Here is a 27570-nt window from a genome sequence, read left to right as displayed (position 1 = left end):
TTCTTTATCCTTAGGCCGCTGGTTCGAATCCAGCAGGTCGGATAGCTTCTTTATCTCCTTAAAAAGTATATTTTCTATTTTATTTTATGCCATATGCTTTTTTTTTTTTCGGTCTATCTAAAAAATTAAAGAATGAGACATTTCACTATCGTAACCAAATTAACTTCATAATTCTTATTTTATCATTGATGACATTATTTATAGTCACATAAATATTTATGATTTATTTCAGACCAGATATTTCAAAAATATTTTCCTGTTATTTAAATTCGATGGATGTCATATAAATTAGGAGGAGAGAGAATTATCCTTTTTCAACTTTCAAAAGAATGTAATTATTAGTATTTTCTTTTTGGTTGGTGTTTGGCATAGCCCCGTTTGGGCCCCGACTAATTCGGATTCGTTGCCGTGTAAGGCCCATCAAAGGAGAAAACACTCTTTAACAAATTTTTCTCATACGCAATGCTCGAGTCCAAAACCTTCGACTAAGGGCGGAGGAATTTGGGAGCAGCTTTGCTCCAGTAAATATTACTCCGTTAGATATCAATACTAACTTAAAATTGATGACATGTGTAATCTATTTTTAGTTAGTATTGATATCTAATGGAGCAACATTTTCAGGAGCAAAGCTGCTTTTTTGGAATCCTACCATATTCGAAGTGACTTTCATCTTATCTCTGGAAAAGCATTTCTGTTCCTGTCATTGGTTACCTGAAAAGAACCGTCCATAATTATGTTATCACAAATCAAGTTTAATATACAAGTAATTATAGCTATGATGTTTATGGTACGGTTCGGACGGTTATTTTATAAAATTTATATCATACTTTTTCAGTTATTTCATTTTGTAAAATAAAAATTAGACTTTTCAAAACCGTCCCATCAAAATTAGACGTTTCAAAACAGTCCCATCATCTTAATTTTTTTTCGGTATCAGTACGGTTCGGTTATTCTTCGTTTTTTTTTTAAAAGAACATCATGTTATATTCAGAGTACTTGGCACTTTGCACCCCTAATGTATACATCCTTTTTTGATTTGCACCCTGTCCTCTTATTCTTTAGAATTTTCTCCCTAATGTATTCATCCTTCTGCAAAATCATAAAACAACTCAATCTTAAAGGGGTAAAACTCAATCTTAAAGGGGTAAAACAGGAATAGTATATTTTTACTTATATCAATTTATCTTTTCCGAAATTATTCAGTAGTTATGAGTGTTTTTAATATCGGTACACTTTTCCTCAGCAGCGTAGATGTAGGTGTCTTATTATAAATTTGATATATTCTTGAATGATTCTATGGTTTAATCTTGTTCAGATAGAGTAATCTACTCATCCATGCATTTCTATTCTTGGCATCTAGTGAGTTTTCATATACCTTCTTGTGAAAAGTAGAGTTACATGGACATCATTTGATTTGGCACAGAGTTTAAGAAAGAAAGAAAGATTTTTGAAATGTGTGGTTCAAAATAAATCTTATATAAATTTATGGCAGTAAATCGTCTTATAAAGTTAAATTGTTTCTAAATAAAGAAAAAAGTGACATTCTTTTTGGGACAGACCAAAAAGGAAATGGTGTCACATAAATTAGGACAGACGGTGTAATTTGCAATGGTAAATAATACTGTAGATTATGATCACTGTAGTTATAGTGTTGAGCACTATATATCTTTTTTCCTAATCAAAATAAATTTCACATCAACTACTTTTCTATTCTTGTTTTTCTGTTTTGATCTCGTTTTCCTTTAAAAACAGTGAACTAACAGTGCTTTAGAAGGCAGCAACATGTTTTGTCTAGAAAATCTGAATAGTGTGACTAATCTTCCTGTACATATGCAAATCATTTTGTCTTGCAATTCTATTTCCAAGATCTGAGTTCAAACTTTGAGTATACGTGTTGTTGATACTATTTAGGAATATAACAAAAAATTAAGTTGATGTCGTCAACAATAAGGGCAGCTTAGTGTAATCGGCCTTCCAGACATAAATTTTTCCTTTTATATTTCAAGACTTCGAGTTTGTTGTTTCAGAGGATAGCTCTTCCTGAAGCTTATGGTGTTAAACTACAGAATCAAAGTTCTTATTATAGTTGTTCTGGTTGCACATTCCAAGCTGAATTTCTGATTCATTTAGTTTACTGAAAATACCATCTCAATCTATCCATAGAAGCTTTGGAATCAAGCTTATCACATTGATGTCATTAAAAATATATTATTCCTGTTTTAGCCCTTTAGTAATGAGTTGTTTTACGATTTTGCGGATGAATACATTAGGGAACAAATTGTAAAAAATAAAAGGATAGGGTGTAAATCAAAAAAAGTATATACATTAGGGGTGCAAATTGTCAAGAACTCGTTATATTCACTAGTAAAAGTTGTAGACATGATATCATGCATATTTCTATAGGACTTAGAAAAAACTCTCAAGACATTTTTACTGTTTAAAAGGTGATGAATCAAGAAAATATGAAAGACGACAAAAACAAAGCTTGATCCCACTATTTTATGGTAGTGTAAAACGATGTTAAGCAAAGACAAAAAGTATAATTTAGATCGCACGAGAGGAAAAAAATCAATCAAGATGAGACTCAAGAACTGAGTCCACCTTAATTAAGTAACCAAAATAAGAGAAATTGAAAATCATACGAGAGGAAAGATATCTAACAATTTGCAGCTTTCTATCCACAATCGTTGGAATCCGAACCTAAAGCAGAAATTTATATTTAAATTTAATATATCGAATATATTTTACACATATAAACTTATTCGGTACTGTTCGGTATTTTTTCAATTTATTTTTATAAAATTAAACACCAACGTAATTATTCGGTACGGTTATAGATTTATATAAAAACCATCAATTTTATTAAAATGAACCTATAAATCTGTTCGGTACGATACGGTTAAAAACCATTGACACCCCTAAATTTAGCTTAAATAATACTTATTCTGTTAAAAATCCTTTTACATGTAAAAACCAATTTTACATATATAAGAAATAATTTAACAAATATCAATTGAGAGTATAAAATATTTTCACGCTATTAGTTTTAAGTATAATAAGTATAACTATCTATAAGTATGCTCACACCTGGCGCGATCACAGACATGTAGTAAATTGACAAGACATATTGTGGTGATTGTTTTATTTTATTTAAACGAACGGTTGAACGTTGTCATTAGTCTCATTATCATTAGTCTCATTCTCGTTGACTTTAATTACCTGGAAAAATAAGAAAAATCATCCCCTCACCTGATAAGTTTGTATGCGGAATCAGCTCATCACAAGAAGGTGCAAACTCATGTTACGTGGATTATTGGAACAACTAACCACGTCTGATTCATATTGGAATGGTAACAAAGTTTGGATTGATGAAATCCAGCCATCAGGAGAACGGCACTATGTTAGTGTTTGGTGATCTTCCTTATTCTTTGTTAAATTAACTACCACTATATTTAGACTACAACCCCTGTTATTTTCATTGCCAACAATTTGAATAATATCTTTTGCTAATTTGATAGACAGCTAATAGAAAATGTCATCAATATTAATTATGCTTATTTGACTAATTTATTGGGCTGGCTGCAATGTGTACCTCCATTTTTTTCAGGAAATTAACGCAGATGCTTATGCAATATGCAGTAAGAAAAAAAATAATTCAAAATACCCGCTTTGAGGAAAAATAATTACAGTATAAAACGGAAAAGGGCCAAAATGCTCTTAAACTATGCAAAGTTTAATAATCTATTAAGGGAAAAGGGTCAAATATATCCCCTCTACTTTAGTTTATTGACTAACTTTGTTTTCTGTTAGTCAAAATAGTCAAATATACCCCTCTCGTTACAAGTTGGGCTAAATATACCCCTACCGTTAGCAAAGTTTCAAAAATACCCCTCATTTCTAACATATTCCCACATAAGCAAGTCTAATTATTGGAATTGGTGATATGGACGCCGCATGGAATTTAACTTATTCTATGTGGTGCCTACGTGACAATTTTTTAAAAAATAATCTAGAAAATTGATTTTAAAACAAATCTAGAAACAAAATGGCTTTTCTTAAAAATATGATTTTTTTTTTGTTTTAATAAAATCAATTTTTCAAAAATATATTCTTGAAAATTCGATATTTTAGTTAAAAAATCTGGAAAATTATTTTTTTAAATCTGAAAAACTGTAAAGTATTTTTTTCTTTAAAAGTGTCCTAATTTTAAAAAATCTGGAAAACTGATTTAAAAAAAAAAAAACAGATTTTTTAACTAAAATATCCAATTTTCGAGAATATATTTTAGAAAAACGGGTTTTATTAGAACAAAAAAGTTACAGATTTTTAATAAAAACCATTTTTTTCAGATTTGTTTAAAAAAAATCAATTTTCTAGATTGTTTTTTTAAAATTGTCACGTAGGCACATATAATAAGTTAAATGCCATGTGGCATCCATGTCACCCAATTTCATGACTAGACTTGCTTATTTGGGAATATGTTAGAAATGAGGGATATTTTTGAAAATTTGCTAACTGTAGGGGTATATTTGACTACTTTGACTAACGAAAGATAAAGTTAGCCAATAAATTAAAGAAGAGTGGTATATTTGACCCTTTTTCAGACCAAACTATTAACAGAGGCATTTGTGTTCGATTACACATAGTTTAAGGACATTTTATTTTTACCTATTTCCGGAAATTATTCAAGTTTAGGTATATTTGGCCCCAACTTGTAACGAGAGAAGTGTATTTGACTACTTTGACTAATGGTGAGCAAAATTAACCAATAAATTAAAGTAGAGAGGTATATTTTACCCTTTTTCGTATATAATAACGTGATTCAACAGTTTTAAAGGTATACAACATCCTAAATGATGCTGTGTAATTTCTTAAGAGGCAAATTTCATAAATAAATATAAACAAACAATGTTTATAATCCGCATAAATATTCATTTAAAATTCGTTTGTGTTTGCTTTATTAAGATCTTCTGAAACAAAACGAGTGCAGCTTATATCATGTCATCATTATATATCGAATCAACAGTTGTCAATGCAGCTAGCTAGTGATAAAGGGCCTAATCTATAAGTCATGGACATATTATGAAATGATTTTGATTTCTTCCACATTCCATTAAAATGAATTTAATAACCGGGGCTGAAAAACATGGATATGCAATTTTTTTGCCTTTTAAAAAAAAATTTAAAAATTATTTGGTTGGACATTGAAGTCAATTTTTCATTTCAGCTTGAAGTTGAATTTCTCAATTTGAATAACTAGTTCTAAACTTTTTCAAGTAATTTTTTTTTCATTCGCAATAACTTTAATGTTTTTTCAAGTGAAATGCATTTCCAAACTTAACTTTAATTTCCAAAATACACTTCTTAAACTTAACTTTAATTGCTATTACATTTTCAAATTTCACTAAATTTATGTCCAGGCGCTTGCTTAGTTTTATCTGATGTTAATGTTATATCTAAGCTAGATATAAAAAAATAAAAAAAAAGACCAGTGCTTTATTTCCTCCAGTTAGTGCTCAGAAAAGTCAAATATGTTTGGTAAATTTGAATATGCTCAAATCAACTGTAAATATTCTATTTGTTTTAATTTATGTGATATATTTAAATTGATGCAACATCAAAAAAATTGATTCAAAATGTTTCATATTATTTGTTTGACTATAATTTTTAAAAATTATGATCTTAATCGTATCATAATATTTTTATTGTTATAAAATTTCTCATTAAAAATAAAATGAGATTATCTCGTTCTAACAAAAACAAAAAATGCGTCACACAAATTGAAACTTACCTAGAGAGCTTAGCAATGTGGCTGTCATCCTTTGTCATGACACGTCTTCAGATAAACCCTTTATTCCTTTAATGCGGCTGCCTGCCTGGTTGGGTTATTAAATATTTGGCATTTCAACTGTTATAATAACATATTATTTATTAAGGATAGAAAAGAAGTTTAGAGGTAAGGAGTTTCTAAATACATTGTATTCGGGATGAAATCGACCACCGTGGCTCTATTTTTTTTTCTTTAATTATTAAATTCTTTTGGGAGCAAGACAATGGAGCTTATATCACGTCATTATCAAATCAACACTGTTGTAAATGCGGCGAGTCATGTTTCCACGTGTCCATTAAAAATTAATTCAATAATTGCGTCTCAAGCAATGGCTATTCTTTTTGTTTGCCCTTATCAATAAAGCTAGAAATTCAAAGAAAAGCTGATATGCCCTTTTTTTCCTCTGGGGATGAGGCATCAAGACATGGGAGGTAAAATTACCAAATTCACACTTAAATTATCCAGGTGTTCTATCACCCTTGAACTTTTTTTTTTTTTTTTCATATTATTTACTTCATTCACTAATTACCTAATTACCTGATAAAGAAAATAAGTTAAGACATATCATGTGCATACACAGCTTATACTAACAAAAAAAAAAAAAGAGATTTTAATACTCTCTCCATTCCAAAAAGATTGATCTCTTTTGACTTGAGACAAAGTTTAAGAAATAAAGAAAGACTTTTGAAATGTGGTTCAAAACAGGTCTTAGATATTTGTGTAGCTGTAAATCATTTCATAAAGTTAAATTGTTTCTAAATATAAAAAAGAGATAATTTTTTTGAGACAAACTAAAAAGGAAATGAGGACAATCTTTTTGGGACAGATAGAGTATATTATTTAATTTGATTTTTCCGGACCTAAACCAACCGGACCTCATCGTCTCTATTCTTCCACATTCTAGTACTCAAAAGTCAAATATGTTTGGGATCCGTTGATGTCAACCTACCGTGCACCCATAATATCATCCTATATATAGAGCATTGTGAAAGCACTCTTCTGAACTATACTACCCATAATATCATCCTCTATATAGAGCATTGTGAAAACACTCTTCATTTTTTGGTACAAGCCATTTAAAAGTACAACTAGTTAAAATAACAAGTTGTTTAATTTTGAGAGGATCATAAAGGCATGGAAGCCAATAAGGTGGAGATCATATCGAAAGAAATGATCAAACCATCATCCCCAACTCCTTCACCTCTTAGAATCCACAAACTATCACTTCTTGATCAAATCTCACCTCCAGTTTTCATCCCTCTAATTTTCTTCTACCAACATCACAACAATATCAATCGTGCCACAAATTTATTAAAGCAATCTCTATCCGATGCTTTAACACAATTCTACCCATTGGCTGGAAGGCTCAATAATGATAACAAATATTCCATTGATTGTAACGATGCTGGAGCCGAGTTTATTGAAGCTCAAGTTCATGGTTATAACCTCTCACATGTTATACAAACTCCAAAGATGGAGGACTTAAGAGAATTCCTCCCGCGTGTACTAGGAAATGACGATGATGTCCTTCTAGCAGTCCAAGTTAATTTATTTGATTGCGATCAAGGGATTGCAATAGGTGTGTGCATGTCACACAAAGTTGGTGATGGCTCGTCCATAGTGACATTCATCAATGCATGGGCAGCCATTACCCGAGGGGACATCGAAATTGTGAAACCTAATTTTAACCTAGCAAGTACTCTTTTCCCGTCGATAGACTTGTCTAATTCGAATTTCAAACCATCCATAGGGATGAAGAAGGAAAAGCTGATGACGACGAGGAGATTTGTTTTCGACAAGGAAAAGCTTGATGCCCTCAGGTAGGGGCGTCAAATTGGCGAGCTGAGCTAAAAAGCGGCTCATAACCCAACTCGTTCAATTCTTCTATGTTTTAATTTCCTTGCTTGTTCTTTTATAGTAATTTCTTAATATCTAGTAAAACTATTTTTTTTTCTTTATTATGGCTATATATAAGATATCAAATGAAAAAAATGTATTTTCTAAAATATATTGATAAGATCTCTCATGGGTCCAAATCACATCAACCCAAGTTTTTAAGAGAAAATTTGATAAATAGCTACAGGTTAGAGTGTAATAACAAAATGTAGCTACGATTTGCGTATTTATGAAACGTAGCTACAATTGTTGTATCAGGTAGATATCAGTTGTATCAGCGAACGAGCAGTATCAGGCGGGTATTAGGTGGGTATAATTGTATCAGCGTATGCTCTATCAGCTGATATCGCATTAAAGAGTTGTATCTGCACATACCGTATAAGCGCTGATAGCTACATCTCGTAGTTTTTTGAAACTATAGCTACGCTCATAAATACAAACGTGATTTTTCCATTTTGTAATGGGGTAAAATGGACTAAGCTAATAAATTGATGGGTCAATGACCAACTCACACTTAGACAAATTAGACGGATCATGTTTTCATGAGCTAATTTTACTAACCGTGCCCTCAGGAAATCAGCTTCTTCAAGATCACAAGTGAAGGATCCCACTCGTGTGGAAGCTCTCTCAGCCTTTGTATGGAAGCACTTCATGAAAAAAGATTCTAAAAAGATGTTTGCTGCAGTTCATGCGGTGAATATAAGGTCAAGAATGAATCCAACCATACCGGACAACTCCTTTGGGAACTTATGGACAGCTGCGCTAGCATTTTCAGAAATGATGGCCAGTACTAATGATGATGATTTGGTGTACCAGTTGAGAAATGCAATAAGGAATATTAATAGTGATTATATTAAGATATTACAAAATGGACAAGATTTTCTGAAACATATGGGGAAATTAGTGGAGATGTTTTCAAAGGGGGAAGTTGAGTTTTGTAATTTTACAAGTTGGGGTAGGTTTCCTGTGTATGAAGTGGATTTTGGACGGGGAAAGCCACTATGGGTATGCACTACCACTTTTCCATATGAGAATATGGTCATATTTGTGAGTACAAAATGTGGAGAAGGAATAGAAGCATGGGTTAATATGCTCCAGGATGATGACGACCTTATTTAATATGAAATTTCGATATGATTTAGCCACAACATTTTTTCTATTAATTAATGTTTTAGATATAAACTGTGTGTTAAAGAATAAGATGCAATAAAAGTGTGGAATATTATTGTCAATACTTAGTAATTTTTCTAGTAGCTAGAGATAATAAAGTACTTAGGGAAAATAGTGATTTTTTTTTAAATTGTTTTATTACATAGGGGGTAGGGGAAGGGGAAATGGGGAAGGGGATTACAATGGGGGGATTCGAACCCTCACCAACAAGGTGAGAGTTCAAGTAGCCAACCAACTAAGCTACTAGATCCTTACCGAATTTTGGTCCTTGTGTTATTGCTTAATTCTATTTTTTAGCCTTGTATTATTCGACTTATCTCATAAATCTTCAATTATACTATGTATTCATGTTTGGTCCCTAAGCTAATCAAATTAACAGACAAAATAAAACGGAAAACTTAAATGGATACAGATTTAAAACCCAGAAATAATAACAAAGAGAGAGAGAGAGAGAGAGAGAGAGAGAGAGAGAGAGAGAGAGAAGCAGAACTCCATTATAGTTTACAAAGTATAATCCATAAGATCCTCCTCTTCGTCATCCTATAAGTACTGTAACGCCCACTATCTCCGTTAGCTACGAGGTCAGTTGGAAGAAGCTAAGTTTGTCTTTAAAGTTGTTGTTAGGCTAACTTGCACAAATATATCAAGAATCCTTTTTAGTGTACATAGCAATGTTGAAGATAGAGATCAAGACAACTTGCAGAATCCATCTCTGGATAAGGGACTTATCCTGGAGTCGGTTACTTGAGTATAGTTATAGTAGGGATCAAACTCTTGTAATGTATAGCTAAAGGATAAGTCCAACTCTAGTAGTGTTTAACTAGAATAAGAACTTGTGTATTACACTTGTAGTAGGCTAAGTATTCTTCTGTATTGCTCCTTTAAATGGAGCCTTCTGTACTTGCTTAATGTATCATAAATACACTTTAGTTTTCTCCTAAATAGCTTGAGAATTCTACATGGTATCAGAGCATTAGAACTCTTCTCGTTGCTTAAGTTTTGAAACCTTAAAAACTGTTTTTCTGTTCATCCAAAAGTGGCCCCTACAACATCTGCTACCAATACTCTCTCAACCTCATCGTTACATCATCCCATTACCTCATGTTCTATCAAACTTAAGCCAACAAACTACCTAATTTGGAGGACACAGATGCTGCAATTGATTCAGGTGGTCAGATTAACTTATCCCATCAAAGAAGCTACACCTGAATCATCATATGTGAAATCATTTGAGGAAGCTGCTGAAACTAGTTCTGAAAAGGCTAGTGAAACAAATTATGGGGAGGCTGTTGGAGATAGTAGTAGTGAAGATGATTGGGAAGACAAGGTTGTTTTGCTTAGGAGTTGGATTTCATGCACTTTGATAGAAGAAAGTATGTATCTCATAGTAGGTTGTTCTACTGAAAAAGAGATGTGGGAGTGTTTGGAGGAAGTTTACCTTCAGGCAACAAAGGACAGAGAATTCCAACTAAAGCAGTAACTGCAGAATGTTAAGTTGGGAAGCAAGAAGATTGATGAATACATCAAGGAATTCAAAGGCATCTGTGATGGACTTGCAACCATACACAAGCTTGTTGATGAAAACAACAAAGTGATCAACTTTTCAAGGGGCTTAGGTCTCAAATAATAAACATTCAGAATCGTCATGTTAGGTAAGGCACCTTATCATACTCTAAACCAATTTGACAATGCATTCACGGTTTTTGACATGAGAGAGGATGAAGATGAAGCTCCTCAACAGAACTTCAATATGGCTTTCTCTGCTCAAAGAAAAAGAGAAAGATGAAACTATTCCCAAACAGCTAGAGGTAACAACAATTTTAACTCAAGGGGAAGAGGTTCCAGGCCTGCTGGCCAAGGAAACAATAATCAGAATAATCAAAGTTCTCAAGGTGGAAGTCAAAATAAGGGAAATGATGTACCTAAGGCATGTCAGATTTGTGGTAGGTATAATCACAATGCTCTAAAGTGTTTCTATAGGTGGGATTATTCATACCAGGATACAGATGAACTACCACAAGCACTGGTTACTGTAAATCTGCAGAACACATCAGATGCAAATGATGCTATGTATGTGGACTCAGGAGCAACCAGTCATATGACAAATAACTCAGCTAATCTATCTGAACTTAAAGATTACAATGGAGCTGATAAAAGTGTCATTGGAAATGACTCTTAGTTAGACATTACTCATGTTTGCAACACAACTAGATCAGGATTGAAGTTAAAGGAAGTTCTTGTGGTACCTAAGATCATTAAGAACCTGCTTTCAGTTAGTAAGATTGCAAAAGATAACTCATGCACTCTTGAATTTGACGAATCTCATTTTGTTGTTAAGGACAAGAAGACAAAGACACTACTGGCAAAGGGATCTACAAAAGAAGGACTTTATGCTTTGAAGGATAACAACCTTTATGCTTTAACTGCTACGCAAGACTGGAAGAATTCAGATAGTATTTGGCATGTTAGATTAGGACATCCTAGTTTGAAGTCTTTACAAATTTTGAGTAGAGATAGTTGCATTAATGTTAGTATTGGAATAAAGTGCCTATTGTTTGTTCTAGTTGTTAGCTGGAAAGGTTTTAAACTACCATTTGGCTTGAGAAAGAACCTTTGTTAAAAATCCATCATGATCTCTGGGGTCCTGCTCCTGTTGAATCCTCTCAGCGTATGAGGTATTATGCAGTGTTTGTAGATTACACAAAATATACATGGATTTATCCACTGAAAAAGAAATCCAAATTTTTTGAAACATTTCTCAAATGTCAGAAAATGGTAGAGAAACAGTTTTCAAAAGCTATAAAGATATTTCAGTGTGATGGAGGTGGTCAGTTCATGAATACAAAATTTATTAAGCATTTGGGGAGTTTTTGGAATCATGAGAAACATTTCTTGTCCTAACTCACCAGAATAAAATGGAATTGCTGAAAGATAACACATGCACATTGTTGAGGCTGGTTTAATTTTACTATTGCATGACAAGCTGCCTTTATTCCTATGGGTAGAAGCATTCTCGACTGCTCTGTTTCTTATCAATAGAGTGCCTTCTTTAGTACTAAAGATGGAAACTTCTTTGTTAAGTTGTATGGTGCACAACCTGATTATAATAGTTTAAAGGTGTTTGGATGTAGGTGTTTTTCCCTATCTAAAAGGTAGCACAATGTTTAGTCCTAAAACCTATCTATGTGTGTCCATAAGGTATAACAGTCTACACAAAGGATATAGATGCTATCATCCTCCAACGAGAAGAGTGTATGTGTCCAGACATGTGATATTTGATTAATCCATCCTGCTTTTATGTGCACTAGAACTATCACATGCAAAAACTGATGTTTCAACTCACTTAGCTACTTTGGCTGAATTCTTCTCTAAGTTGCAGGAACAAAATCCTGATACTATCACTTCAGGGGAAGTGTTTCCAAGTAATGCAGATGCAGGAAGTGAAACTACAGCTAGAAATGTGTTGCCTTCACTTGATGATGGAATTGCTAATGGTGAAACTCGGCATGGCTTTACTAATCTAGATGGTGGGATGCCAAATAATGAAATTGTACCTGACTCTACAACAATAACAGATGACACGTACTAAATAATAATCCTTAAAAAATCAGTTAGGTGATGAACTAACTGATTAGACAGCAAAGATGATTGAGATGATGCACAACATAATGTTGTTTATGTTTATGACCCTCATGGAATACATTTTAAAGTTGATCTTTCAAATTGGTTTAACACAGCTTAGTCAAAATGTTGCAGATCAACAAGCAGAAAATGTTGCAGATCAAGAAGTTCCACTTCCTAATCACATAGCTCCTGAAGAACAAGGGCATCACATGTTGACAAGATACAAGACAAATACAATTCCCATAACACATATGTCACTTGCTGCAAGTAGAGAAGAGACATATAGGGAACCAAAACCTGCAAAAGAAGCATTAAAATCTCCACACTGGATTGCAACAATGCATGAGGAGATTAAAGCCTTGAACATCAACAAAGCTTCAATATTAGTACCCAAGACTGCAGGAATGAACACAGCTGGGTCAAAATAGGTGTTCAAAACCAAGTTAAAAGAAAACGGAATCATAGACAGATATAAAACAAGACTAGTTGCTAGAGGATTTTCTCAGCTTGAAGGGATTGATTTTGAAGAAACTTTCAGTGTTGTGGTTAAGGCTACAAACATAAGGAAGGTTCTATCAGTTGCTATCAGTTTAAAATGGAAAATCAGGCAACTAGATGTCAAAAATACTTTTTCACATGGGCATCTGCAGGAAGAAGTATACATGGTTCAACCTCCAGGATTTATTGATCCCAGGTATCCTGATCATGTTTTCTTATTAAAGAAAGCATTGTATGGAATTAAACAGGCACCTAAAGCCTGGTTTGATAAGTTCAGTTTGCATTTACTTCATCCTGGATTCATATGTTGTAAAGCAGATCCCTCTTTTCTTACACTTCATTGTAAGAGAGGCAAAATTTTACTCCTATTGTATGTAGATGATTTAATAATAACAGGAAGTTATCAAAAGTATGTCTCAGAGGTGATTACAACAGTTGGAAAGGAATTTGCAATGAAGAATCTTGGACCTCTTCACTTCTTCTTAGAAATTGAGGTCAAGTACTTCCCAGGTGGAATCCATTTACGTCAAGGTAAGTATGCTACTAAACTTCTTCATAAGACTGACATAGCTATGGAAAAGGCAATGAACACACCTCTAGCACAAAAACATGGTTTACAAGAGGCAACAAGAAGTCCTATTGATGCTTAATTATACAAGAGCATTGTGGGAAGTCTTCATACTTAACACTGACCGGGCTTGATATAACTCATCGAGTAAATCTAGCTAGTCAGTTAATGCAGAGTCCAAACATTGAGCATCTTCAAGGCATCAAGAGAATAGCCATATACATCAAGGAAACTCTACAACAGGGGCTCAGAATCATTTCATAATCATTTTGCAGGTTTTATGGCTATTCAGATGCAGACTGGGGAGGCTGTGTTGACACCGAATTTTGGCTAACTATATTTAAAAATAAGGTCTCAGGAAGCCCTGATTGTTAAAGAAAAAAAAACAAAATAGCACTTTTTACACATTATTTGCATTTTTCAGCAAGTTAATGACAATTATCCTTATTTCTGCAAATATTAGGATTTTTATCAATTTATTGTCACTTAAATTAATTTCAGTAATCATTTTTTTTGACACCAAGCACATACGCAACACTGCAATTTTATTTCAGTAAGTAATCATTTTTTTTACAAACACAGTACATTTTTCAAGTATCAATCACATTTTTATTTACATTTTTTAATTGCATAATAATACTTATATTTTTTTTTTATGCATAGTTATATTTAATACAGTCCGTCGGTACAAGAAACCCAGAAGAGTTTATTGCAAACACAGTTAATTCGGAGATATCTCAAAATTCTCTTAGTGTACAATTAAATTCTCACCTACCCCTATTTCCCAAATTTGATTTTTTTCTCCACTCTTGTTCTCCGCGGGCCCCACACATTTTCTACTTTTGACCTTTTTTATTTTCCCTCAATTCATGGGATTTTATCTTTGACATTGGGGAAGATTTGGGAAGAAAAAACTCTCCCAGGTCTTTTTATACATCACACACAGAGACACCTCTCCTCCTTAAAAAATTATATTAAAAAAAAATAATTCTCCATCTCATAATCTTTTCTAAATTTTTTCCAACTTTCATCTTTCTCTACACTCACACACACTACGAACATATTTTTTTCTTTATGAATTGGGTTTTCTACTGTTTTGCTATGGACTTTTGGATCTCTACTTGACATATTTTATTCACTTTATTGTTCTTACTCTTAGACATTTTTTAATTGTTAAACACTTTGCATGTATGCATATATTAGGACAAAGTAGTCTAGGTAATTAATTGATTTTCACACCTTTCCTCTTCTTCTGCCCACACCATAGCTTCACCATTTTCCTTCTTCATCCAAAGCAGTGAACACACCAAACCACCATCGTCCTGCACTACGCGTCACCATTATCCCATCAATGCGAAACCCCTAATCTTCTTGGCACGACCCAATTTCACTAAGTCGCGCGGGTACCTACCTTTCCCACATCGGTAGGCAAACCATTAACTCAACATTCACAAATAATAAAAAAATAGCAGAAGAAGTAAAATAGCGTAAGTCTCACAAATATAATATAAATAAGGAAATGCGGAAGTAAATGAAATCTGCCCCAGTATCTGGTCTGGTCATACAAGATCATCTAACTAAATACTACAAGTCTGAATCATAATAATACATAAGTAGTCTTAAAGATCATGTCTCAGAATGGAAATAAAGACATAATGATAGAAAGAGTCTTCGAGCAGCGAACGTCCTCATGCTCACCCTGAAGGACTCGAATCAGCTATTCTCGAATATCAGTCACGAGGAGTAGAAGTCGATCTCACCTGGTACTCTGTATTCATAAAAGAATGCAGCAAGTGCAGGTCAGTACAAACAACAAGTACTGCTAGGTATCATAGTCCGACTAAGACCAGCTAACGTATATAAAGAAAACAAAGCAAGATAAACATATAAACCAACAAGTACAAGTCAACACGAATCTATATCCACGGAACAAGTCATCTCCTATGTTATAGCATCTAAACCCAACTGTGCCGAGTATCAGTTTAATCAATCCGAACCAGTACATCACAATAGTATCACAACAAGTCATCACCTATGTTATAGCATCTAAGCCCAACTGTGCCAAGTCTCAGTATAATCAATCTGAACCAGTACATCACAATAGTATCACAAAAGGTCATCACCTATGTTATAGCATCTAAGCCTAACTATGCCTGTCACGACCCTAATTATTGATCGTGCGGGCACCTATCTTGTTATCCCAAGTAGGCGAACTCTTACCCATTAACCTATTAATAATTAGCCAATTTCAATTCTTTAATCATTTATTAACAGTCAATGAGCATGCGAATGAAGAAATAGTCTACCAAGTCATAAATAATAATTAATGTAAGTGCGGAAGTCTTAACTATTACACCCCCAAAATCTAAAAGTCATCGTACAAGGACTCTAGCCAACAATGTCTAAAGAATGAAGTATATCTCAAATATAACAAATAATGTCTGGAATGAAAGTAGACATCTGGAAAGAGAGTTCTTCAGGTGTCATGGTGTTACACCTCAGAAATTTCCCTGTGAGCGTACAGTGAAAAGTTGCAGAATTGCATTTTGGCCAGTTGGACGTAAAATGAAATACGGACCGTAAAGTGGTATACGGCCGTATACTGGCATGTCGTATTTCACCTTGCAAATTTCAACTTTCTGCCAAATGTCTTAAATGGTTAAATACGACCCAGAATACGGACCGTAAATCGAAATACGGCCCGTAAACTGCGACCATAAACCACCATGACTCTAGCAAACCTTTGTGGTTCTGTTACGTTTAAATACGATCGTGAAGGACGGACCGTCAACCAGAATATGGCCCATAAAGTGGGTTTACGACCACTGTACACCTCAGTCACTGTTCATTCCTGATTAGATTTTAAGTCATCAAAAGGAGACCTAACCTCATTCAATTCCATGATATTTCTTTCAAGAAGCCTCTAGAATACTCTCTACTCTTCATCACAAGAAAACCAAAGAAATTAGTGATCAACTACGTGAAACCCACGAAATCAAGTGTAAGAATCACACTAGAGTTCATCTTTTTCAAGAAAACCCAAAAGAAGTGAAGTAGGGTTTTGGTGCTAAAGGAGTAATTCCATTCAAGGCTTGTTCAACCATCATCCAATGTAATTTTCATGACTAAAACATGTTGTTTAAGGTATTGGAAAGTTAAGATACTTGAATTGTAGAAAGACATGGAAAATGGGTCATAAAAGGGTGAATAGTGCTATGATTGAATAAGGGTTGGATTGAATCATGAATGTTGATATGCCGTAATTACGAATACGTCATAAATGACATTTAAACCATGAAATGAGCATTATACGTGAGGAAACGCGATAATGAACTATAACCATAAATGTGGAGAAATTGAAGAGAAATGGTGGATTGTGGTCAATGTATATAAACGATGATTGTTGATTACAATATTATGAATGTTGTTGTAAGTGTTTGGGAGTTGATATAGGATATGGGAAAGTAGTATAAACAAAGGAAGTGTTGCCCAATTTTTCCTAGAATAGTAAAGCGTTCTTATAGACGAATAACTAACGTTGGTGCGAATTCTCTCTTGAAGGTAAAGACGTGATATCGAGGGAGCACAAGTGAACGCTAGCTTATTTAAACGACGAAGGTATGTGAGGCTAGCCCTTTCTTTCTAATGGCATGAATCTCATAGCATGATTTTCCTTCCCCTTCATGAGTTCCTATTTGGAAGGTTGAGAGCCTATACTCATAATTGGCTATGTAAGATAAAAGCTACGATATGATGATTCTATGATGTTATTTATTGCTTACACTCACCTTATGTGCTAATTCCTTCAAGGTGAGGCAGGATGTCAATAAGTGCTCCATAATGAAATTGGGGGATCACGACCTTACGTCACCCCGATGAAGTAAAGTTGTTCTTAAGCCTTAGGCATGTATTATGATAAGTATGTTACGATAAGCATATTAATGATGAGCATGTATGATGATGATATAACACCGCGCCTATTTGGCCGGGCAGTCACCGCCAAGGCGGGCAGATATACGATACACTTTGGCGAATCAGGCATGGGCAGACACCACTAGTGGGCAGCATGAGATGATACCCCGGACGCGGGAGGCCTGGACGCAGGCTAATGTTATTAATTATCACACTGATCCGATATGGACGGGCAGCTTATATATCTTGCATATATGATAAGATGATGAGTATGAGTAAGATAGTATGCATGAGTTATTTTCTTTATACTTGACAGTCAGATTCAGATGTTCCATGTTGATATCATTCCCACTATCATTGTCTTATTTCATTGTTTATGCCTCTCATACTCAGTACAATGTTCGTACTGACGTCCGTTTTCTTTGGACGCTGTGATCATACCCACAGGTAGACAGAGAGGAGAGCTCGACCTAGATTCGTAGTAGCTGTCAGCTGATTTGAGAAGCACTCCATTGTCCCGGAGGTGCTTATGATTATTCTTTTGTGTATATTCTTGTATATGTATTTTTGGGCATGACGGGGTCTTGTCCCGTCCTTATGCTTACCACTCTAGTAGAGGCTCGTAGATGCGCAGTGTGGGTTAGATGGTCTCACGAGATTACTACTATATATGTATATTAATTTGACAGCCAACAGGCACATATGAAATACGATTTTTCCTACGCTTTGAGTATAAATGTGATAAAAAGGGAATTAAATGAGTGAGATGAGTAATAGAATGAGCGGTGCTCGATGGTTAGCCCCGGGTACCCGTCGCGGCCCCTAGTTGGGTCGTGACACATGGCATGGATAGAAGCTCACCCTCGGATCTGATCGAGCAAAATAGATTCAAGCTAGAGAAGTAATCTGGATGAAATCTCTGGAACACAATTTGCACTAAAAAAGGGTGCAGCTAGGTAGTATCAGTACAAACAATATGTATCGGTAAGCATCATAGGCCGACTAAGATTCGTTCACGCATGTAAGCATAAAATCAACAAGATAAACAAATAGGAACTTAACACTCAAATCCAAGTCACAGAATATCCCATAACGGAGTCACAACCTAAGATGATGCTTCTAAACCACAGGTCTGTCAAGTTTCAATAATCTCACCTGATGATCACAAGTCTAAGTTCTTTCCCTAGGTAGAGTCACTAATCCACAATTTTAACTCAGCCAATGGTCATCATTATATCACAATAGGCATTCAACATCCATACCAAAATTAGAAACAAACGAGCATATAATAATGCAGAATAAAATGTAATGATGTGCAATGCAATGTAATGCCATGCACTGGCCAATCACTCGAACTATACACACATGCTAACTGATGTCATTGCTCAGTAGTCATGACCTACAGGGAACCCATGGTGTCCATGCACCACTCGTTTCGGATTCACTCCTCGAACCCGAGCATAAACCTCCGCTCGGGAACGAACTTCGAATGCGGGCCACATCAATGTACCTTTCGTTTTCGGAACGAACCTCGGACCACGAGCCCATAATCTATGTCACATTTGTGCCTTTCCATATGTATAGTAACACTGTCACATCACTCTCAATGATCAATTCATCAAGTACCATGTATCAAATAGTATCACAAGTTCGACAAGAAGATTATATTAACTTCTTCACTAATTTCACATCACAATGTTTGTCTCAACGTATTCCAGCTCACTAGTATGTATGGACTATGAACAATTAGCTATATCAATGTCAAACACAAGGCATCATGCCACAAGTCTCCCAAACCATTTGCATCATGTATGAGTGTATGAATGCATAAATAAGTGTAAGCGTGGTAAATCAATGCAAACCAATAAAGCAACCGTGAAGGTACAAGTCACAAAGCCACAAGTCATATCAAGACTTAGATCAACTCAGCCATGAAATATCATAGAAACCGTCTCAACCAACATAATAGTCTATGTCCCTCTTTACTTCCACATGTAGCAAGTACGCCTCACAACTAAGTCTTGTATCACTAAGAAGCTCCAATTTTCTATATATTATCATCAACAATAAATCATACATCAAGTTTTCATCTACGTACTGGCATAAGTTTATATCACAATTCAAGCCTAAACTCATTATCCTTCCTTTCTCCGATAATATATGCCACAATAAGAGAAAACTGAGTACATCATGATAATTTAGGTAATAAGTCAAATCACAATAACAGGAAAACAAGCCACCATCCACAACAATCAACCTACTAGAAATCCATCCTGAATCACCACAGTATGAATACAACTACACCTCATATTTCAGTACATAAAGTAATGGCTATGAGCCCACAAAATCAGAAGTCATACCAGCCTAGCTAATATCCAACCAAAACACCATGTCCGAAGACCTAATCATGCTTTCTCCCATCAATTCTACACAATATATATGTTTCGCTAATCAAAGTCTAACTAAAGCAAGCCATAACCTACCTCGAATGCAGAACAGGAGCCACAAACTACTCCACACGAGTCTTCTATTTCGAAGCGCCTCATAGCGGTCAAAGTCTAACAATATGATGCTAATTAAGAAACAAACCATGTATTTAAATAAGAACAACAATTTGGGGAAGAATACTCACTTACTTCTACCCTTTCCAATGGATGAAACCATCCTTTAATGGTGAACTTGTCATAACTTCTATCTCTACAATCATTAGCCTTTATTCAGGGGGTTCCAATCAATTTACCCTTGCAAACAAATTTTAAGACAAAATTTCCATTTTTATTAGAACCCTAAGTCTCAACATGCAATTTCAACCATAAGAAATCAAATTCCCTTCCTAAGAAGTGATAATCTATACTCCTAGATGATTAATCAATAACAAGATCAACAACCCACCAATTATTTAAGGGTTTACTAATTCTAGGGTTCTAGGATTTTCACCCACCATTGATGGACCTTAAACTAATCATGGAACTTGAAGAAGAAAGGAAAAGGAAAAAATAAAGGTGGAGACTTACCCTCCAAGGTGCTTTCACCAATGAATGGAATGAATTTTGCCTCTATCTCTCTTGAAAACTAACTTTGGGGTCTTGGGGATAATGCTTAGGAGTTGGAGTATAAAAAGAGGACATTCTACCCCCGTCGGTCACTGGAAGTGGTCAGTTGGTTGCTGTGACGGTCCCTCTATGGCGGCCCTTTGGTCGCTGCCAGCGGACCTACTGGAGCAGTCCGCACTAAAATGGTCATAACTCCCTCATCCGGAGGCGAAACGCGACGATTCTTTTTTCTATAGCTTCGTAATTTTGATACGGATCTAATGGTTTAAACCTGACTAAAAACAAAGGTTTTTTGATAAATCTGCACTTGTTTCTATCAACAGACCTATGGCAAAAACATCGAATATGAGCGCGACAAAAACCCAAACCCATCTAAAACTCTTCAGAACCTCACCAAAACTTGTGGACAAGCTCAAAATAAACATATTAACATGTTGGAACTTCCAAAATAGTGACACGGGGTCATCCTAACCCGACGTTGATCGTGGTCAACTCTAACTTGCTAACTTAATTAGCTTCTCCATCAATGACTCAATTTACACTCGAACCTTGCGGAAACCAACCCAATGACTTCATTAAGTTATAGATCATACTAACGGGGATTGGGGAAAGGGTCAAAAAGGTTAAATGGACCAAAACACTATAATAACTAAACGGGTCGTTACAATGCCAAGTCTCAATATAATCAATCCGAATCAGTACATCACAATAGTATCACAACAAGTCACCAGAATCAATGGAACAGTGCAATGCAATAATGTATGTGTAGCGATTTTATTTTTTTCGATTCGTATTTGCACTTGCCTCATTTAAAAAAGGAAAGTGTCCCGGGAAAGTACGGTTGTCAATCGTACCGGGAAAAAAGAAAAAATATATTTCTATGTGAATGGTGCTCTAAATGGACTTTATTTTAGAGTCGCCACCTAATTATTAGGAAATTAGGAAAACCAGTTCGAAAAGCGTTCATTCAAAACGGTTAAATTTTAAAAGAATCCTAATCTAACTAAAGTTCGGGTAGGGTTCTGGTGATCCCCTGGGGAAGGTGTTAGGCACCCCGGTATTAAGGATCCATAAAATACGGTTGACCTATGGGTTCTAATAGTATGCCTTAGTAGATATAAATTGTTTATAGTGAAAAAAACTATTCGGTTTATATTTTCGCAACAAAAGGTTAGTCATTCATGCAAAATATATCACATTTCAAGAAACGAAAGTGGTAAAGTTTTACCCAAAATTGGGCGTTGGGTTTCGGACTAGAACACCTAGGTTAACTCTCGAAGGCCTTTAACTTAGGTAGAACACCACGTAAGCCCACTCTTTTAAGTTTTAAGTTTTAAGTTTTTTAAAGAGTTTTTATTTAAGTGTAGAAAATAGTTTAAGGCATACTATTAGTGTCCATTTGTCAACTATATTTATTTTTTATCAATTTTAATCCAGTTTTAGTCCAAGTTTTGGAAGTCAAAATCGGTCCAATAAGTCTAAATTAGTCCATATGCACGGTCCACAATTATTTTTTGTCTTGTAAGTCCATAAAATTTATCAAGTCATTTTTGTTCAAAAATCATGATTTGAATTCAAAGAATGTTCGTTTTTTTATCCGTAAGGCAGTCTTAGTCTCAAAAATCATTTGCATGTTAACACTTTTTATAACTTAAAATCGGTTTTGGCAACTCTAGATTTCTGTCACGACCCAACCCGCCATGACTTGCACCCACACTAACTCCTAGTGGGCGAACCAACACACAAGTCATCTATTCATTTAAGTCCGATTTTATGTTAACCAAGTTAGTCAGTTATTACTCGTTCAAGCATCAAATAAACAAAATAAGTCATGCCACAAAATACTGAAATAAGTGCGGAAGTTCTAACTATTACAAAATCCCCAAAATCCAAAAGTCATCGTACCAGGACTCTAATCTAAAACATGTCTAAGGAATGAAATTTGTCTAATAAATATCTATAATATCCAGAATAGGAAAAGACATCATAAGAGGAAGATCTTCGGGCGGCCAGGCATGGATGAAAACTCACCCTAAATCTGTCAGCAACATCCTCAAAGCTAGATGTGAGGGCAGGTAGCAGTCTATGTATAACAATCTACACTCAAAAGAATGCAACAAGGTAGTATCAGTACAAACACTATGTACATGTAGATATCATAGGCCGACTAAGATTAGTATCATGCATATCTCATAAAATCAACAGAATAAACAAGCCAGCCAACAGACACGAATATCAATAAACTATAACAAGTCAACCCAGGGATAATCACAATCAACTCACCAAGATATCAAGAATCACAATCAACGGAAGCCACAACGGAAAGAGGTTTATCACAATAACCATACTCACTGTACACACATGCTAATTGATGTCATTGCTCAGTAGTCATGACCTGCGGGGGACCCATGGTGTCCATGTACCACTCGTTCCAGATACTCATCGGACTTGAGCATAAACCTTCGCTCCAGAACGAACCTCGGACGCGGGCCATATCAATATATCTCTTGTTTCCAGAATGAACCTCGAACCATGAGCCCATAATATAGGTCACATTTGTGCCTCTCCATATCCCTTTCCATGATAATATTTCTTACCTTCTCATTATCAATGCTCAAATCATTATTTCATATCACAATTCCACTGAGAAGGTCATATTAACTTCTCATCATAACAATATCAACTGTAGATTCAACACACATGAACAGGGCACGAAGACTACACAATCACTCAATCAATCACATATAGGAGTTCTAACACACAATATCATGCATGAAGACTAAACATGCTTGCTCCTATAGAATTCACAATACATACAATCAACTAATCAAAGTCTACCTCAAGTAGATCGTAACCTACCTCAAACGTAGAGTTGGAACAATGCAAGTCACTCCGCTATAGCTTTTCCCTTCCTCAAAGCCTTGGAACGCTCAAAGTCTAGAAATAGAAGGCTCAATGGGTCACAAATACTCTAGTCACAATTACCAATTCAAAAATGCCCTTCCCTTTACCCCCATTCCAATGGGTGAATGTTTTTCATAGGTGTAAAGAAACCTAACAAGGGCCTTAGTAATCATTAATCATCAATTTATAATAATATTATATCAACATTCCAACTACAAGTAGTTTTCATGGTCAAGATACCATTTTTATAGACCCCTAGGTCTCAATTCACTTAGTATGTCTCGAAGGACTCAATTCATGATTAAGAGGAGTTAACCCAAGCCATTAGATGATAAATGAGTGATAACCATCAAAACCCAACAAGTTTAGAAGGTTTATTAATTCCAGGGTTTGTTGACACCCAATTTTCACCGCGTAAGACGTATGGTTTAAATTTTCATATTTCTCGAGTCCAAGACGGAGTAAAGATGCCTTTTACAAAATAATAATAATAATAATAATAATAATAATAAGAAAAATCCCCAAAATTGTAAAAATTGACGTTTTATTATCATTTGCGTAAAATTAACAATTACAAGAAATTATGAGTCATCTGCTTTTACGAATTTGATTTTAAAATATACATTCCGTTCCGTCCAGCTCGGGAAATTGTTAATTTAAAACAACGTATGAACTATGACACTTTTGACCGCATTTTTTCGCATTTTTAAATATTGATCGGAATCATGTCAATATTGGGCTCATTTTGAAGCTCGTATTTTTAAATGACGCGTTATGAACTTTATTTTTATTTTTACGAACTTACATGTTATGTTTTATAAAAATACATCGTTTTATAAAAGTTTACATGTTTATTTAAGTTATGTGCAAGGGACCTTTAAATATTGTTTTAAAACTCAAGGTTTTTTTTTTTTAAACTTGCAAAATATTTTTAGGGGAGGGGGGAGGGGGTGGTATATATTTTGTAGAGGACCAAAGTTGCAATTGAGAAACTTTGGTCCCCTTCTATTCCCGTCTGTGTATCTCTTTGTCTCTAAGCTCTAATGGCGATTTCTAGGGTTCTGGTTTCGCGATCTTTGCCATGGCCATTTCATGGATGCTTTCGGGTAAATTCTTGAGGGGTTTTTCTCCCCTTATCTTCCTAGCCCTAATGGCAGGCTTATTTTTAAGTTTTAATTACGTTTTCATATTCGATTAAAAATCTTAATTGGGAGTTTACTCTTGTTTTCTCCGTGCCATAGGAGCCATGAACAGGGGCCTTTGAGCCTGTTGTTAACTTGGCACTATGACACACAATGGAGGGAATTAAAGGGGGAAAGCCCAAGGGATCCGAATCGATTAGGGATTTTGGGAATTCTATCCTTTAAATGTACTATGTGAACATTGTGTTGTACTGATTTTGGCAGCTTGTGTGACTCACAGTACTATCTTAGTATTTCCTATTTTTTGCTGAATTTTTATTCGGATTTTTATGATGTAACCCATCAGATTTTTGTCTTGTTGTGTGATTTGTACAAAATCTGATAAGGTTATAGTACCGTTGGGACGAATTTGTCGAGAAATGGTTTTGTCTTTTATTAAATTTGAATTTGTTTGATTAAGGGTTTGAGAATGAGTGGGAAAATCTGTTGAAATTCAGGTTTTACCTCTTTTGTCCCTAAGTCTTACTCCTATTTCTATATATAGAGGGTCTTATGACCATGGAAGAAGGCCGAAATTTTTCTTTCAAAAAAAAAAAAAAAAACCCTTTGAGTATCAAGAGTTCTAAGAAGTCTTAAATATTCCTCTTCATATACTACATAAATATCTGAAAATATGACGATTATACTATATATAAGAATGCTATAAAAGGTTGCAGTACTTTTGGAATAGAGATTTACTACACAAAAAAAAAAAAAACAAGGATGTTTTAAAGTTTCTTTGGGTGTGGATATTTGAAGTGTTGATTCAACCCCTCTCCTTTGATCTTTTGGTTGCCCTACAAAAAGGTAATACTCTATACTGGTTCATCTTTTTCCTGTTTTCAATCTATTTGATGCACTACCTTGTTCATATTTGATTTAGAAGTTGTTTTAAGTTGCTGTTTTTTTTTATGTAGCTTGTGTATCTGAAATAGTGTTGTTTATGTTAATATAAGAGCTAATTGGCTATTTTTTTATTGAAACATTAAGGCTACTATGTTATAATGCTAGTACAATGAGGCTAAAAAGGTTTTTTAGGTGTCAATTAATAGGTGATAAGGTTAAAACAAGTTAAGAAGAAGCAGATGTTGGTCCTAGTTGTTGTTTACTGCTTTCATTGAAAATTTTCTGATCTGCTATATTGTAATGATAGTTGTAATGGAGTTTAATAGTTGTTAAATGATACTTGCTAAGGTATCAAGGCTAAAACAGGTAAAACTGAGTTAGGTGTTGGCTTAGGTTCTTGTTTACTGCTTCATTGGTTGATCTTAAGGCATTGGGGAGCTATCCTTCCATCTTAGTGACTGCCTGATTATTGTTCTGTGATTTTTGAGTATCCCCAGTTTTATTGTAACTACTATAGTGCATTTTATGCATTAACTTGACTAGACTTGGTTAAAGATGGTTTTAAGTCACTATTCTTATAGAATATAGTTTGTACACATGTATTAATGCCACTTATGCTAGTATAGAAGTTGTTTAGTTGCTGTTTATAGAGTTGACTTATTTTGTATAGCTAATGTGGTTAACATTTACTTAAAGGTTGCTTAGTAGTTTGTCTGTAGGCCTGGTAAGGATGTTGTGCTATAATGTTACTATGATGGGGTTAAAAGGGTTTTTAAGTATTAACTGGTAGATTTAAGGTTAAAATGAAGTTAAAGTGAGGTGGCTGATAGTTTTGTTTCTTGCTTATTGTTTCAATTTTTAGTTTTAAGGGGCTGGGGTGATATCTTTATAGACTGTTTGGTTACTGTTATGTAATTTATGAGCATTCTCAGTCCTATCATGGTTATTTAGTTCATTTTTCTAATTTGTTGGATGACCCTCAATGAAGCATGTATCATTTGGTTTGTTTTATAGATGTTTTCCACATGTCTCTCATCTAAAACTGCCTAGGGTTTTTAAAATAAGTTCATGTTTTTATATTTATTGATTAGTAATTTAGGTTTAGTCTAAATGATGTTTTAAAGTAACTCTGAAGTGGTCAAGTGATCTTTAAATAAGAAATGCCCCTTGAAAAAGGAGTTTAAGCCTTTTACCTTCCTTTGAAGTGGTCTGTTTGAGTGTATTTTTGAAGATTGTGAGGTCTGACACTTGTTTAGACTTATATGACCCTCTATGATCAATTCAGACTTAAAAGACCTTAAAAATCTGAAATATGATGCTTGCCCCTGTATTGTTTACATGTATTAAACTAAAAGTTATTTAGGCCTCTGGTTTGCTTGTCTTCTCCATGTCCATGATTGAACCTGTTCCCACTCTTTTAAGACAAGGAGGATTTGAGACAAAAAAAAAATATAGTTTTCAAATCCCTAAACCAACAGATCTGTCTGTAAAAGCTTATGAACCTTTAAAAAAATTTGAACCTCTAATTCCTCTAGTCTTCACTAAATGGATGTCAAGATAATAAGAAGAGGATTTGTATGTTGATTGCTTAGCTTCACTTTTATGCACTCTGTCATTTTTAGATCTTGCTAGGCTTCTAAAAAGTAAAGTCATTCACTTGTTTGCTCTGTGAATCCTGGAACTGCTGGGCATGGTTTGAAGTTTTCTAAAACTACAAGTTTTTGTTGCAAAGAAATCAAGACTTGAAAAGCTTATGCTGATTCTAGGAAAGTCTAAGTCCTGTTTAGTCCTTTGTGTGTGTTGATCATCTGTTTTGAGAAGTATAATAAGTAAATAAATCATGGAAGGTAGAAGAATTGATAGATAAAGGGCCAGGCTAGTTGTTTTGAGTTTTGTAGTGTGCTGTTCATGCTTCTTCTGTAACTTATCCTTTCATCCAAACTTGTTTTCCATGTGGTTTATCCTAAAACTTACATATTCCATTCCTTGCTTATCTTTTGCACTTCATGTGTTTTGAATGGTCTAAAACTGAATCTAAACTTGCCCTGCTCCCCTTGAGTGTGCTATTGTTGTTTTGAGCATTGACAT

The 27570-nt window shown here is 34.6% G+C and overlaps 1 protein-coding gene across 1 annotated transcript; it reads left to right on the top strand.

Moving 5' to 3' along the window:
* Positions 1-6820: 6820 nt before the first annotated feature.
* Positions 6821-8999, top strand: LOC132605865 (stemmadenine O-acetyltransferase-like). Its single transcript, XM_060319127.1, has 2 exons — positions 6821-7650; positions 8299-8999. The coding sequence occupies exons 1-2, from the start codon at positions 6965-6967 to the stop codon at positions 8843-8845; spliced, it is 1233 nt and encodes a 410-aa protein (XP_060175110.1). The 5' UTR covers positions 6821-6964; the 3' UTR covers positions 8846-8999.
* The last annotated feature ends 18571 nt before the right edge of the window (positions 9000-27570 follow it).

Source organism: Lycium barbarum, chromosome 8, assembly GCF_019175385.1.
Source record: "Lycium barbarum isolate Lr01 chromosome 8, ASM1917538v2, whole genome shotgun sequence".
NCBI lineage: Eukaryota > Viridiplantae > Streptophyta > Magnoliopsida > Solanales > Solanaceae > Lycium > Lycium barbarum.
The sequence above is the reverse complement of the archived record's forward strand: the minus strand, read 5'-3'. Positions and strand labels throughout refer to the sequence as shown.

What these genes read in the sequence shown, in the direction of transcription:
- LOC132605865 (XM_060319127.1), top strand. Translation starts at nt 6,965, where the DNA reads ATGGAAGCCAATAAGGTGGAGATCATATCGAAAGAAATGATCAAACCA. An exon ending in GAAAAGCTTGATGCCCTCAG is followed by an intron (nt 7,651 to 8,298) that starts GTAGGGGCGTCA and finishes CCGTGCCCTCAG; the next exon opens with GAAATCAGCTTCTTCAAGAT.